General features: G+C 44.4%; 1 protein-coding gene across 4 annotated transcripts in view; it reads left to right on the top strand.

The window, feature by feature from the left end:
* Positions 1–15,489, top strand: part of DOT1L (DOT1 like histone lysine methyltransferase) — a 60,505-nt gene extending 45,016 nt beyond the window's left edge. For 3 of the 4 annotated variants that reach the window (XM_075611569.1, XM_075611567.1, XM_075611568.1), the window contains exons 23-29: positions 483–597; positions 1,297–1,820; positions 3,395–3,600; positions 6,988–7,058; positions 7,398–8,066; positions 9,872–10,267; positions 13,700–15,489. In XM_075611569.1, coding sequence (XP_075467684.1) covers positions 483–597; positions 1,297–1,820; positions 3,395–3,600; positions 6,988–7,058; positions 7,398–8,066; positions 9,872–10,215 — 1,929 coding nt within the window. In that variant the 3' untranslated portion in view covers positions 10,216–10,267; positions 13,700–15,489. The remainder of the gene's footprint in view (positions 1–482; positions 598–1,296; positions 1,821–3,394; positions 3,601–6,987; positions 7,059–7,397; positions 8,067–9,871; positions 10,268–13,699) is intronic. The other variant, XM_075611570.1, reaches the window with a different exon arrangement.
* The last annotated feature ends 204 nt before the right edge of the window (positions 15,490–15,693 follow it).

Raw genomic sequence — 15,693 nt, forward strand, 5'->3', positions numbered from 1 at the left:
CAATTTATCCCCATTTAATTTGTAAGTCGCCTGTTTATTCTTGCTTCTCAAATGCATAACCTCACATTTATCTGTATTAAACCTCATCTGCCATTTACCTGCCCAAGTTTCAAGTCTCTCCAAGTCCTTCTGGAGAGAAATTACACCCTGCTCTGATTCTACTAACTTACACAATTTAGTATCAGCAAAGATGGAGACTTTGCTCTCTCTGCCAACCTCAAGGTTATTAATAAACCATTTAAAAAGTAGTGGTCCCAGTACCGATCCCTGAGGTACTCCACTCACAACTTTAGCCCAACCTGAAAAAGTTCCATTGTCCTCTGTCTATCCTTCAACCAGTTGTCAATGCAGGTGCAAATATTGTTACCGGCCCCAATGTCACTGCCAGTACTCTGTGGTTTTTGACCCCTTAATGATGGTGGGATGGGGGAAACGGTCCGACACATCTCCTCCATACATATGATCACAATTTCTCTTCCTAGAGAAACACCCCCAGCCCTGGATATTACAGCAGAGACGGCTCTCTCCTGGAGAATTCGTATGGTGCTACTAACAGCCTAAGCTACAATGCTGTCTCAAAGCCGTTGGCTACCTCAGGTAATACCCTCTTGCCGTCACGCTAAGTTGGGAAATAGTTGACTCTCTGGCAGCTAGAGGGGCCAGCACCACGTTTCTGTGCAATGCATTGCTGACCTCTAAACGGTGATCCAATAGCGTGTTGAATTGACCTCTTCACCAACATAGAAATGGTTGAGGAGGACTCCTTTTCAATCAAGTGTTTACTCAACCGCTAGCCCACAGGGTCCCTGTTTCAGCCAATCAAGATAATGTCTGAGGAGAGAGGGGTGGCTTTCCCTGTGCAAACTCCTATTCAGCACAGTGATCACACACAAGGGAGCAGCCAGAGCAAATCAAACCCCCCTCCCAAGTCTCAAATTTACATAAGGATTTAAAGATTCTTATATATTTTTGTAAGGAAGGAGCCAACCATCCACATCCTTTAAATACATCACTGCCGTTGGTTGCCTTTGACACCAGGGGAGACTGCACCGTTAATCATTAGTCAAGGTTCCACATTGCTAATTTTGTGGGTGCAGCCCGTCTCACTATTATGGATGTCCACCATTGTATTGGACCTGCTGCCAGTGAGGACTCCATGGCTTCACCGGGGAACGCCCCCAGTATACTTCCCTTGCTCATCAAGTAACGCGAGTATCAGTGGAGGACCATTATAAGCTCTGCTTGTTGGGAGCTTGTCAGGATACAGCTGAGTCTCTCTTCTCCATCGTCCTGCAGGTTTCTTCTACCCCCACTGGTCCTCTTCTCTTAACGGAACGGTTCTAAACAGCCATGGATCGGAGACGGACGGTATGGACGACTCGTCAAATTCAGGAACCCTGTCAAACTCTGGGGGGTCTCGGAGCTCCACCCCCTCCCACTATCCCCAGCCTGCACAGCGCTCCCCGGCCCCGCATCCCACCTCCGCCAGCCCCTGTGCCTTGCCAGACCCCTGCAAAGCCGAAGGGGAGGCGGACGCCAGCGACGCAGAAATGGAGGCGAAGAGGAGGATCATCTTCACCATCACCAGCGGGGGAGGGGCCACTGCTGGCAGGTCACCGTCAAGCAAGCACAGCCCGCTGACTGCAACCATCCGTATGGAGAGCGGCCCGGGACAGGAGGGCAAGAGGCGAGGGGGGCGGAGGAAGAGGTCTTCGACGGGCAGCCACAGCACAGGGGTGTCACCCAAACGCAGGTCACTGCCAGCATCGCTCGGACTGGGTGGATACCCGTCGGGGTCACCACTTAACATCAGCTCCATGGTACGTAGACTGGCACTATTGTCTGTATATGTAATTAACAAGTGTCCATCTTGCTCACCACTCGTCGGACGATGGGGAAGCTCTTGGCACATCATAGAAATTCTGAAATTATGTCCACCAAAATTTCTGCCAAATAGTTTGTCACCATTTTTCCTCTAGTTGGCTATATTTATGTAATTGCTTCCCTTCAGAAGTATTAGAAAATACTTCAAAGCTTACATTTAAAACATGTACTTAGAGAGGCGCTTCTGGAGACACATTTTTTTAAAAATAGATTTGAAGCAGGGGGTCTCCGGAGCTGAACTGCGTTAATTTCGGCTCCGTGGAGCCCCTGCTTCCCAAGATACTTTGTAAAGGGTTTCCTGTAGCAGCTCAGTCGGGGCTATCAATATGGTGGCTTTCAATGTCCTGTGGGCCAATAGGAAGCCGTGATGTCATCCCTTGCGACTTGCTATTGGCCCACATGACGTGGGACATTTAAAGTGTACCCCCTAATGAGGTAAATACTTAACTTGTTTCTGCTCCGTAGACCCCCTGCTTCAAATATGTTATAGTGGCGCCAGGACGCCTGCTTTAAGCATTATTACATTCTACACACTGCTGGCCATGTGTCGGAAATCTGTATCCCTCGCGATTCCCTTGTATTGCATCCGGCACACGTGCTCAGGAAGTGATATATCAATAATCCAGTTTGGTCAGCTCATCCGATTGGATTTGATCTTTTTAAAGCTGGGACCTCCTGACCGACTTTGTTTTCCTGTGTAATTGATGTTCGTTCATCCGTGTTTTGTGCTCATGGTTTTATTTTAATACCGCGTATGCCCATTTTTCTATCTTGTTAACCGTCAGATCCCATTTGATCTTTGCCTTTCTGAAATATTTAGTGTAGCCAAATGTCTATCGCAAGCATCTTTTGAAGATCAACACTGCTCCATCTAGCTCCCCACGAGGCAGGATATTTAATAACCAATATACTAAAAGAGAGATATGTGTGTAAAAATGGCACAATTCGCCCCAAAGAGTTGTCATCGGTGCACACCAAAAATGATGACAACTTTTAATGATCAAAAACTAAAATAAATGGCAATAGTATATGACGCTGTCATAATGCAGAGAACCAAAACATAAAGGTGGCTAAATAAGTTTAAAAGCCAGGAATATGTACTCACACAGTTCCTGTAAAATTAACCCTTACATCTCTCAGACAAGAATACTTGCCTGGGAGAAGAGTCTGGCTGTCAGGTCAGTCGAGGCAAAAAGACCCTACAAATTTGGCCACCAGTGTCACTCATAGAATGTGTGGGACCGTGAGTTTATGGGGAGGTCTTGGAGCTGGAAGCATTTTGATTTGGGGGGTAGGGGGTGCTACTTGAAAAGGGCAGATCCTCGTAGGTCCATAATGAATGAATGAATCGCAGAGATATGGACTAGACAAACTAGATATCTGAAACATGTATGCTTTTGTAGCCCTGCTGTTAACCCCTTTAATGCCAGAGTGGATAGCAATGTCGTGGCCTCCCTGGCAGCATAAGGGTTAATAAGTCTTCTGTCTCTCAACCCCCTGTCACTGCCAGGTCAGTAACATCAATCAGCCCTTGGAAATCACCGCTATCTCCTCCCCGGAGACCTCGCTGAAAAGTTCCCCTGCCCCCTATCTGGAGCACGAGCAGCCCCCCGTGCTGAAGAAAGAGAGGCCCCTCGCTGCTTCTAATGGCGTCCACTACTCACCCCTCACATCTGAGGACGAGGCAGAGTCTGAGGAGGAAACTCCCAGCATGAGGTAAGTGCCTACAGGGACATTACAAGGGTCAGACCCCTAACCCTACAGTGCCAGGGATTTGGTAAAGGGTCCGTGCTACAGAGGAGCCATGTGACCTAATCACAGTGACGTGTTTTTATGGGTTGAAGAGTTAGGCTCCCATATGACCACAGTGAGCAAATGACCTTGATGTGTTTAAAGATTTTGGGTCACTTTGAACCTACATAGAACTAATTGGAATTTGTTTTACGGGCCAAGTCGTGTGTGTTCAATATATTATAACATTGTATATGTTATTCCATTATTAAAGTTAAACGTATAATGTTTCCCTGGTAAGCAGATGTTCTGTAGTTTCATCTAATATCTCATGGCTACTTTGGACAAGGCTGCACTAAAGTGTCTCCCTGCTGCAAAAGAGGGCAGCGTATGTGGCATGTCTGCAGCTGCTGTGAGACCCACGCTACATCTTTCCCTTTCAACACGCCTGCCCCAGTATGTCCTGGAGACGTGTGAGGGGGGAGGAGATCCTGTGTGTGAGAGGGGGGAGCAGCAGCATATTCAAGGACAGCAGACCCGAGATGTCTCCCTTCCATTTGTCTCTATGAAGTAGCTTTTGTTCTAATTATCTCTGTCCCTTCTCCGCTTGGGAATCCGGGCAGCCTTCCTGCAGCCAATGAGTTAAAGGGGGGAAACTCTCCTTGCAAAACAAGAAGGGATGTTATTTTTACCTTCCACAAACTCCCCGCAGCCTCCTAATCTAGAGAGAGATACCCAGCTGGGGAATGAAAAACAAGGAGCAGTGTGTGTGGAACATTCCACAGCAGTTGTAACCAGGACCCCTGTACCTGGCAGTCAGAGAACTAGAGGAATCAAACAAAAAGGACATTCTCAGAAGGAGAAATTAACAACTTAACACGTTGAATGCTGTGTTAAAGGGTACTGTAGCACATTCTCAAGCGTGTGTATGTAGATACATGTATACAGTGGTTTGCAGAAGTATTCACCCCCAGGACTTTTTTTCACATGTTGTTGACACCTGTGCGTACTCCACGCTTCCAAATTAGACTTTACATGTAGAATCTACAAAAATGACACCAAGTAATAAAGTTAGAAAATGCATCTAGAATATAAAGGGGTAAGATTTACAGAGAAAAACAGATTCATCTCGGTTTCATACGTTTTCAACCCCTATGCTACTGCAGCCCTAAATTACAATCAGCTTGGGTGCACATGAATTGTTTGAAAGATCACAACATTAGTGAAATGGTTTCAGCCGGTGTGTAATCAAAGAGGCTTAACTTGTAGATCATTTCCCTCAGGAAAGGAAAGCAAAGCAACCATGAAGACCAAGGAGCTTTCAAAACATGTCTGGGATAAAGTGGTAGAGAGGCACAGAGTAGGCGAAGGGTACAAGAAAATGTCATAGGTGCTGACTATGCCTCTTAGCACAGTGAAGTCCATCATTAATAAGTGGAAGATTCATCATACCACCCAGACGCTACCCACCTCAGGTCGCTCTCCCAATCTGAGCAGCCAGGCAAGCAGGAAACTGGTTTGGGATGTCACTCCCAGCCAGCAATGACCCTGAGGGATCTGCAAAGTTCTATGTCTGAGATGGGAGTCAGTGTTCACACATGAACAATAAGCTGGTCTCTACACAAAGCTGGCCTGTATGGACGGATAGGAAAGCAGCCATTACTCAGACTCCTCTTAAATCACATATGGAGTTTGCGAAAAAGCATATAGAGGACACTGCAGACATGTCAAAAATGTTGGAGTCGGACAAGACAAAAATTGAACTTTTTGGTCTAAATTCCAAGTGTTACGACTGCGCAAGCCCAACACCGCACATCACCCAGTCAACCCCACCCCAATTGTCAAGCATGGTGGTGACAACATCATGTAATGGGGATGCTTATCGTCAGCCATGAGTCCTGCTGAAAGTACCATTTTTGTCCAACAATGGTCATTTATTCTCTCTCTTCACATTTTCATTTCTTTACCCTGATGATTTCCGACTTTGTTTGCATTCTAATCCATTCATTCTTTTTCCTCTCTTCGGGTAATACCCAGGATACATCTCTTCATACTTCAGTTGTCTGAAGCTTCTGAATTATTTTCGCATTTAGGATCCACGTTTCCCATCCATACGTGAGCACAGGCAGGATACAGTGGCCGAACATTTTCCTTTTGAGGAACAGTGGAAGGTTCCTTTGCAAGATTGTGTTTCTTCCAAACGTCCTTAATGCCATCTTTATTCGAAAGGTTCTCATCCATTGGTACTTGTTGGCCAAGGAAGACCTAGTCAGTGACTTCTAGTTCTATTCAATTTATTTCGCTCTTTGTAGAGTTGATACACAGTGTATGGGCTCTGCAGTCAATTAGTGAGTATCTAAAAAATCTTGTAAGCGATTAGAAGTAGACTGATTGGTCTGTAGTTCTTGAGTGTTTTTTGTGTCCTTTCTTGTGCATGAGGATAATTATGGCATTGCTCCATTGTTCCGGAATTTTCCTGTTCCTGTTCAAGTCACATGTAAAGTGTTTTGCAAGGATTTTCTCTACTTCTTCCCCAGCTTCTTTCAAGATTTTCTTACCCGGGGGCCTTCCCATTCTCCATGGAAGGAACTATTTACAACAATGGTGGTTCCTTTTTGCTCTTCCTGTGCTTGATTATGAGCTTTGTTCTCGTACAATTTAATGTAAAAATCTTCAGCTCCCTTTTGTTTTTGTTCCCTTGTCTTGTTTGCGTGCAATAATTTACGACTTCCCAATCATAGGTCACTGCTTTGTCGTCTTTTAAGCTTTTGTTATCTAAAGTAGTCTTCACAATATCACAGGTACATTTTCTTACATCTTCAGTTACAAGTTTGCAGATTGTTTTGCACGGCTTTGCATATTCAATTCTTATTCTTGCGTCTTGGGATTTCTTCCTTCCTAGTGGTCTCCTCATTAACTGCTTTTTTTTAATCTGTTTTATAATGTTATTTTCTTTTTGTTACCATACATACATACATACATACATACATACATACATACATACATACATACATACATACACATTATACACATGGGCACACCTGTTGACAAAAGTTTATGTGTAGGGTACTCTTTAAACCAGCAGAAAGAGAAGGACACACATTTGGCTGAAATGTTAGATCCCTTTCTCAAAGCGTTTGTGTAATTTCATTTATTTGACTATTTGAAAAATAGTTTTCAGTAAATTAAAGTATACATATTCTAACATTTTTCTTGGCTTTTAAAGGGACACTTTTCCATGTGTAGCAGGCCCCTCTTGCATCAAAATAAAGGTGGTGTCCACAATACTACTGTTAAAAGGTCAACATTACAGTGGTGGATGTGGCCTTTTAAAGACACTCTTCCCCTCTCCATCTTTTTCTCCGTAAACAGGATTGAGAGAAGAAATTCCACCCCATGCTTTGAAAACAGAGATTCTCCACAAAGGAGTGAGAGCGAGAGAGGTACGTGTGTGTTAGATAAGAGTGGGAACCTGTATTTGGAAGCTTGGTCACTTCTCTGCTCAGTAACCCTGGATGCCATTGCAGACGAGTGTGTGTTTCTGAACCTCCCAAATCCATATTATGGCTGTAGGATACATGGGTAAAGATTACATGGCCTACCATGAAGCAAAGGGCTCCTGTCAGGTTGCACACATTAAGTACAGAGTCAGCAACCCACCTGTGGATGCTTTGGGGGTTTATAACTGAATTTACACAGCAGGCACACAAGACGATGCTCACCAACCCCCAATTACTGACCCTGCATAGAACCCTGTTCACCACTTTCAATTCCACCTGCAGGGTTCCCGTACCTAGGCAGGAAGTCCTCGTGCGAGAATGTCAACGGCTGCAAATGGAAATCCACCTTCTCCCCCATATCCGACACGGCCCCAAACAGAGCCCCCGATAGTCCCCCCTCACCTCCCCGCCACAACACCCACTACCACTCTGCTGACGGAGCACGGAGAGCGCCAGGGGGGCTGAGCCCTGGGATCGGCAATGGCTACAGTGCCTGCGAACATGGGAGGGTGGGAGAGGGGCCGAAGGGTGTGGCTGAGGGCAACCTCTTCCTGAGCAGGAAGCTACCGTCTGAAGCAGCGAAGAGAGAGGACCGGGGGCTGCCCACAACAAGAGGTGACCGTTCCAATGGCAGGGCCCCCCGCTGCCGGGAGAGGGACGGAGAAACAAAGGCGGTTGGCAACCTGTTCATGGCACCGGGAGCAGGTGTACTGTTGAATGGAAAGGCCCCTGGGCCGGCACCACTCCACCCTCACCACTTCCTGAGCAGCCTGGCGGCCGGGTCACAGCTGGCCCTGCAGGGCAGCCTGAACTCCGTGGCCAGCTCCTCGGTGCTACAGTCCCTCTTCAGCTCTTTGCCGGTCCACGTGGCTGGGGCTGCCGGACGACTTACAAATGCCCATGGCATGGGTGGCTTTGTGACTCCTGGGGTGACCGGAGGTACTGTTGGAGGTGAGTGACAGTGTGTGTGTGTGTGTGTGTGTGTGTGTGTATAAGATGTATATGTGTGTAGATCTGTATTATTTATGTAATTATTGTGTATATATGTTCTACATATTTACATATGCGTGTTTGTCTGTTTATAATGTAGTGGAAGTTATTGCCCCCGTTATCGTGCAACTGTTATATGCAATCGCATAACGTTGCCAATGGCTTGATTTTTGTTTCATTAACCCTTTGAGCGCTGGAAGAGTTACCACGGCCGCTCCGGCACTCGTGATAACGTGAGCTGTTCTTAGAAGCGTGCTCGCTTTGTCACGGATGACATAGTAGTAGTCTTTCGTTTGCCATCCTATAACATCACGTTCTGCGCTCCACAGGTGTGCAGAACGCGATCTCCCCTACAAAAACGAGTTCGTAGATTGACGTAGCTACTATGTGATGGGAGCCCTGGGGTGCTACATCATTCGGCTCCCAAAGGGTTAACAAGATTTATCGCACAAGAGGGGGATCACATTGCCATGCAAACGTGTGTGTGTGTGTTCATACATATGTATATCAATATGTGTTGTGTATGTTAATAGTTAATGTACAAACAAGTTTTGCATGGACTCTTAAATATGGCCACCATCCTTAAGCTGTAACTGATCGCTGTATTCTGTCAGCCTCTAACTAAAAAACTATTTATTGTATATTCTGTGACTTATGTTTTTGGCGTGAGATTTTCAGACCCAAATTTGCAACGTTATTGGTTTCCTTGACAGCAAAGGGCCGGTTATATTGTAGGTGCAGATCCCCCTGTAGGGTTTTATTTATTTTTTTTTTTTTTAAAGGAGCAATCTACCCCGGGGAATTTTTTGAGAGAGATATAGATATATTATATTTTATATATTTATATTATATATATTTGAAGCAGGCGGTCGCCGGAACTGAATGCCATTCATTCCAGCTCCGGGGATTCTCTGCTTCGGAGATACTTACCTCCGAAGTAGGTGCCGGTAGCTGCTCGGGCTGAGCAAGCAGAACTTAAAAGCTCACGCGCCACATGGGCCAATAGGAAGCTGCATTGATGATATCACCGCTTCCTATTGGTCCGCAGGGCCCTAAATCTTTAAACCCTGGTAGCCGAGGAGAGCGGCTACCGTCACCTGCTTCGGGGGTAAGCATCTCCGGAAGCAGGGGGTCCCGCAGCTGAAATTAACAGGGTTCAGTTCCAGAGACCGCTTGCTTAAATGCTATATAAAGGGGAAAAACTATTCTCAAAAAAATCTGCCGCTTAAAAGATGTCTTCCCCATTCTGTACGCCTGTGTCTGAGATATCTACAGACACGCGCGCGCACACACACACACAGTATTTTATTCCTAAAAGAAGAATCCAAAACATAAACATAAACATTGGGAGCTAATTCCCCCCCTGAATTTGTGATATTATTAGACTCCAAAGAACCTTATCGGTAAAGCCCAAGATAAGATGGCTTCATTGAGACCATTTGAAGCCTGACTGGAAAGCAGCTCTGTGCTGCCTGCTGGAGTTTAGCAAGTGACCATAAACAGCGGACATTGCCGTGTGGAGACACTGCTGCAGGCTATGGGGCCTTTTATAATCCAAATTTAGTTTTTAGCCAGAAATCGCTTTGAAAACAAATAAATCAGGTTGGTTTATCTGCTGTTGAAGGGCATTACATTGAGCTCACGTTCAAGGTACTTTTATTGGGGGGAGCTGCACCGTATAGGAGCGAGACACGTTCCTGCTTCCCACATCGCCCCTTTTAAAGCCGCATCCGTCTGTCTACATCCTTTCATCTTTTCTCTTGCAGGTGCTTTCACCCACGCATCACTGCTCGCTCCCCCGCACCACCTGGGACCCCGATCCAGCGCGGGGGGCATTTCCATGCAGGGTTTCCCCCTCCCTCCCTCCTCCGCCTCTTTCCAGCCTCCCTTCTCTAATGTGTCGCGGAACGAGATGCGAACGACAAAGCGGATCCCCGTCCCCTCCTGCCCCGCTCACGCCCTCGCTTTTTTGCCTCCAACCTCAGCCCAGGCTGCTTCCTCTCCCTCCTTCCCTGCCGCCCACCCCTCCAGCGCTGGGCATGCCCCCTGGCGCCCGCTTGGCATGCAGACCGCCCGCTCCACTCACCTCCTGGGGGTGAAGCCGCGATAACGTGGCAAGGGGCTTTTTGGCCCATCTTAGCTAAGCGTTGTCGTTGTGTAAGGTAAGGAGCAGGCGGACATGGGGAAGGGGGGTTCCATGGGTGGGCACCTGCGGGTGAGGGACACAACAAAGAAATACCCTGTTCCTTTGCTGTTGCTGACTGCTGAAGGTGCTTAGGATTTAACCCCTTCATTACCACAAAGGGCCGCCTAGTAGGGGAGGGAATATATCGCCCATCCTTGTAGTTTAAGAGCAGTTCGCAATAGAAGGGAAGCTCTCAGCAATGTAACAACCTCTCTGTGTGTTTGTGTGAATCTAAACATTACAAGAAAAGTAATTTCACAGAATATACAATAAATGCATCTCTTGTATGGCCCAGAATAAAAAAAAATATATGTATTGTAGCCGTTCCAGGGTTTAAGCGACCGTGGTGTTTTTGTTTTACAAAGCAGTCATTTTTAAACGTCCCTGCAAGAAATGTTTTGGATATAATTGAACGCCAAAAACGAGACTGTTGTAAGAGCATCGCCTTCTAAATTCTAGTCGTTTTGTAGTAGATATAAGCAGAAAGGGGGTGTTCGGTTTAAAGGTGCAATCCCTGTTATCCTGCAAAACAGCAACTCTAAAGTAATCATCTTCCTTAAAAAAAATTTTTTTTATATATATATATATAATCTGACTAAAAGCAAAGAGTTGACCATTGTGGTTTTCTGTGTAAATTAAAGCAGCAGTTCCTCCTATTTGTTTTACAGGGTAGGAACGAGCAGTCTCTCTGGGCTCCCAATGGCTTCTCAGATAATTACCGGTGAATTTACCAGGTTTAAAATCCAAGCTGCTTACAAAAAATTTTTTAATCTTTTTTTTGTTTTTAAAATATGTGGCATTTGATTACCTTTATTGAAAACTAGTTACCTATGCGAGACGATCGATTTTGTTCTCCGATGATCAATCGGCAAAATCCTTTTTACCAGGGTTCACTAAATGGCTGCCTTTCAGTTTCAAATAAATCTTTCAGTCAGCATAACTAAGCAGCTACAATGTATTCTTATATTACTAAGGTAACATTATCTATTGTTATAGTTTACAGCTCAAACTGCTGCGAATATTGGCAACAAATTGTCACAAACAGGAAAGTGTTGCAAATATCTTGCACTGCTATCTGCACACTGACAAGTGATTAGCTAAGCGGCAGATCGATCTGTTCTCCTGTAATCAATCGCTTGCTCAGGGTTATTTAATTCAGTTCTTGCACAGCATTGTTGGCAATGTAGTCCTGGAATATGATTGACTGGGCAGCTACTAGATACAATTGGTGCACAGCTAGAGAGAGCGGGGCTCAAGAGCAAGAGCCTATCAGAAGGGGAAGGGGCTGTCACTTTGGAAATGCTTCCTACATTAGAAACATTAAAAATGTCTTTAAAATATATATATTTTTTTAATTTAAATGCTACAAGTATTTTCTCATAGTACAGAACTGATTTATTAAAAAAAACACATGTAGGATATTGCTTGAACTGCTGCTTTAAAATACACACACCGCCCCTGTAAGCTCAGAACCCAAATCCACCAAATCATATATATTGTGTCAAAAAGAGAGCGCTACTAGGATGGTGACCTCATGTATAAAACAAAAACAAAAAGGCCCAGTGCTACATCTAACGTGACATGCTATATAGTTATATACTGTACTTATCTGTATCTTCTCATAAGCAAGGGTCATTAGGAGAAGATATACAGATCAGGGTCGCGATTATAGTGGCTGCGCGCCTCGAGTACAAATGTGTGCTCCCCAATGAGGCCGCCCATAGTGCGCGAGCGCTGCAGAGCGACCCCGCGGGACGTTTTTGAAAATACAAATCAATTTCTTTTTCAAGCGACGGCCGCGTCACGTGAATGGTTCATCCAATGAGAGCAAACCACCCTGGTGACGCCTCCCCATCGTCTCTAGCCTCAAGTGCATGTTTCGTGCGAGCGACATGTCCGCCGCGTGATGTCACGCGTGCGCACGCTGCAACTATAATCGCAGCCTAAGTATTTAGCTGTATAACATGTCATGTTCGATGTAGCACTAGGCCTTTTTTGTCTTTTGCAGTATAATAAAAATGGCATAGAGTTGAATTTTAAAATAAAAAAAGGTACGAAGTATTATTTAATACTACAAAACTGATTTATTTAAATAAAAATTAAAAAAAACGTAGGATATTGCTTGGATTGCTCCATTAAATCTCCTTCCAGAGAAATAAAATAATTGGAAAATCTCAGGCCAATAGGAAGCTTCAATATCAGTAGTGGCTTCCTATTGGCTGGCCATTTAAATCCCCTTTAAAAAACAGGAAGTAATACTGGTAACTTCCCCAGTAAGTATTTTGAAGCTAAGATGTCTGTAAAACAAAAATGGAGGTTAGTTAGGGTGGATTAGTCCTTAAAGAATTTTCTTTTTATCAGGGCCTGTGGGCAGTGTTTGTCAATCTTGTGTTTTTACCCTGCCTTCATCCCACATGTCCCTATTAGGGCCAGCTAATATTGGGAGGGAGAAGAGAGAGGTGGCTTTGCCTGTGCAAACTCTTGCTGAACACACAGATAACTCTAGAGGGAGCAGCCAGAGGATATTAAACCTCTCCCAAGTCTCGGCTCACCATGTTTTCAAACCCGCTTTAAGTCTGTGTTTCCCAATCTAAGGCCGAGCTTATAGGGACGGTGACGCGACCGGTAACGTCGCCACTAGTGAAAGTTGTAATTTGCTTTCCGCCGACGTCGCGGGGACCAGGTCTTTGATTGGTTCAGAGGCTGTCACATGTGGCGACAGCCTCTGAAAAATCAAAATTGACCGGCTTCAAAAATTCGCGTTGCGCTTACTATAAGCGCATGCGACGTCGGCAAATACATTGTCGTCGTCGCGTGCGCTTATAGTAAGCGCGGAGCGACTGCTTGGTTGCGATCGCTATACGTCATCTCAATTTGATTTTTCCAGCGACCACAGCCGTCGTGTCACCATCGCCGGCACTGTAAGTGTAGCCTAGGCCTAATGACCTGCGGCCACACCAGCTTTCTGAGACACCCACCTAACATTGTATTAATATACAAAAAAGAAGGGTATTCATCTGGATGCTACTGCATTGGTTATTCCCAAAACCTGGTGTGGCTGTGGGTCATGAGGAGAGGTTTGGAAAACACTGCTTTGAGTAATCATTTAAAGCGACTTATAGGAGGCAGATTTTTGTAACCAGGGGTCAATGACCCAGATTTAACTCTTTCATCTGTGAAAATAAAATATTGAATTTGGTGATGTTATCTTTACTATGCATTGCATACAATACAAATGCACTTTATTTCCTTTACACATAGCTGTAATAGCACGGCAATAAGGCACTCACAGCATCAACATGATGTTATGCTCTGCAAGTTTTTGATAAGTGGCAGCAACAGCATCATTTCTTCCACATATAATATTGTTTTTTCTTTCTCTCCCCCTCCCCCTCTCTCTCTTCCGTAGGTATTTAAAACTTCTACCTCACTCAAAATGACCTATGCAAAGACAGACATGCTCATTTTGTCTTTTTCCACCTTCCACCTAAAGGTGCTCAACATAATTTGGGGGGGGGATTTTTTCCCCCTCGTAGCTACCCACTGGTCAAACACACAATCACTTCAATGATCGCAGACGTAAAGAATTCCACTGTGAATTTTCCACAAAGAACATCGGCAGTGCGAACCGGGAATAGTCAAGTCTTTTTTTTATTTTATTATTTTTTATTTATATAAGAGTTAATTTTGTTGATGACGTAAGTTTACTTTTTTTTTTTTTTTTATTAAAGACTTTTTGCGGGGGGTGTTAATCCAGTTGATGTCGCAGCTCAATGGACGAGCTTCTAGGAAGCGAAAAATTTTAAACGGCACGCACAGTTTCTAGGGGTTCATTTCGGGACTACACAGGGTTGGGTCCCCTCACCTCTCAATGCAGATTCAGCTGGTGCTAAATGTACTGGAACGTGCCTCCTTCGAATTGGTGCTGTAATGCTAAGGTGCTGTTGACCAATACACACATGGGCCCTCAATCTTGTGTGCATGTTGTGTGTGCTTTATTTATTAATGTCCCTCTGTTCCTATATAACCAAAGTGCATTTGTTTCGTTTTCCTATTAGACTGGCGGATTTTCTGTCCGCTCTGAAAATTTACTTCTGTTGTGTTTTCTTATTTTGATAAGTAACGGCAGCTAATCTGTGTGAGTGTGGAATCACAGGAACTATTTTACTGAAGACATTGCATGGCAGGCTATTAATGCAGAGCTGTGTTCAGACCCAACTTGGGTTAATGTGAAGCAGTAATCCCTTCCCCCCCCCCCCCACCCCTCTTCTCATATGGAATTTATTATTTCTAAATTTTAATGTGAGACCCCACCCCGCCCCTCCTGGAGCTAAAAAAAATATATAGTGCTGGTTGCCCGTGACTCTCTGGTTCCAAATATACTTAGTTTGCTGTGTTCTTCCTGGATATTTAATAATGGCCGCTGGGGTCATCATATAGGAAGCTGCAACATAATTTTCCCGACGATGTTGCAGCTTCCTCTTGGCCTGTGGGACCAAAGCTGATTTAGGAGCCATTTTTTATTTTCCTGAAAGGGGGGAGGAGAGAAACACTGGCAACTAAAAGGAGACCAGTATCTCTGGAAACGGGACCCTGGAGCAAAAAAGTGGTTTAGCAATTGAGGACATACTGGTTCCAACACGGTTTAAAATGTGCAAAGAAAAAAAAGTTTTTAGAAAAATATATTTATTTTTTTTGGGTGGGGAGGATTGCTGCTTTTAATTATCCTTGCTAGATTATATGAGCATCTTTTAAAAGGGGTAGTCCTACCCAGCAGGCCAACCTTGTTTCTAAACAATTTATCAATGTAATCTGCTTCCTTTCAGAAAATACATTTCCCTTTCAATTACTTTTTCTTTGAAAGAAATAGTTTTAAATTTAGCAGGTTGTTGTACCTCAAGTGGTTTTAGTGTGTGTGTGTGTGTGTGTGTGTGTGTGTGTGTGTACATATGTATGTATATATGTATGTGTGTGTATGTATGTATATATATATATATGTATGTATATGTGTATATATATATGTGTATATGTATATGTGTGTATGTATGTATGTATGTATGTGTATGTGTATATATGTATGTGTATATACAACAAAACACACAACAAAAAGCAGCAGCCAGCACTCCAAGCAACAAATGTAAAGTCAAGGTGCATGCTCCATAGAAATCAATATAGAAACTCTGTCTTCCCATAAGAGAAGGCACAAAAGCAGCAACACTCAGATATAGCAAAAAGACATGTATTAGCAGTGACAAAACAGCACGCTATAAACCCAACGTTTTGGTCCTGCCAGGACCGAAACGTTGGGTTTATAGCGTGCTGTTTTGTCACTGCTAATACATGTCTTTTTGCTATATCTGAGTGTTGCTGCTTCTGTGCCTTCTCTTATGGGAAGACAGGGTT

Source organism: Ascaphus truei, chromosome 8 (assembly GCF_040206685.1).
Source record: "Ascaphus truei isolate aAscTru1 chromosome 8, aAscTru1.hap1, whole genome shotgun sequence".
Classification (NCBI taxonomy): Eukaryota; Metazoa; Chordata; class Amphibia; order Anura; family Ascaphidae; genus Ascaphus; species Ascaphus truei.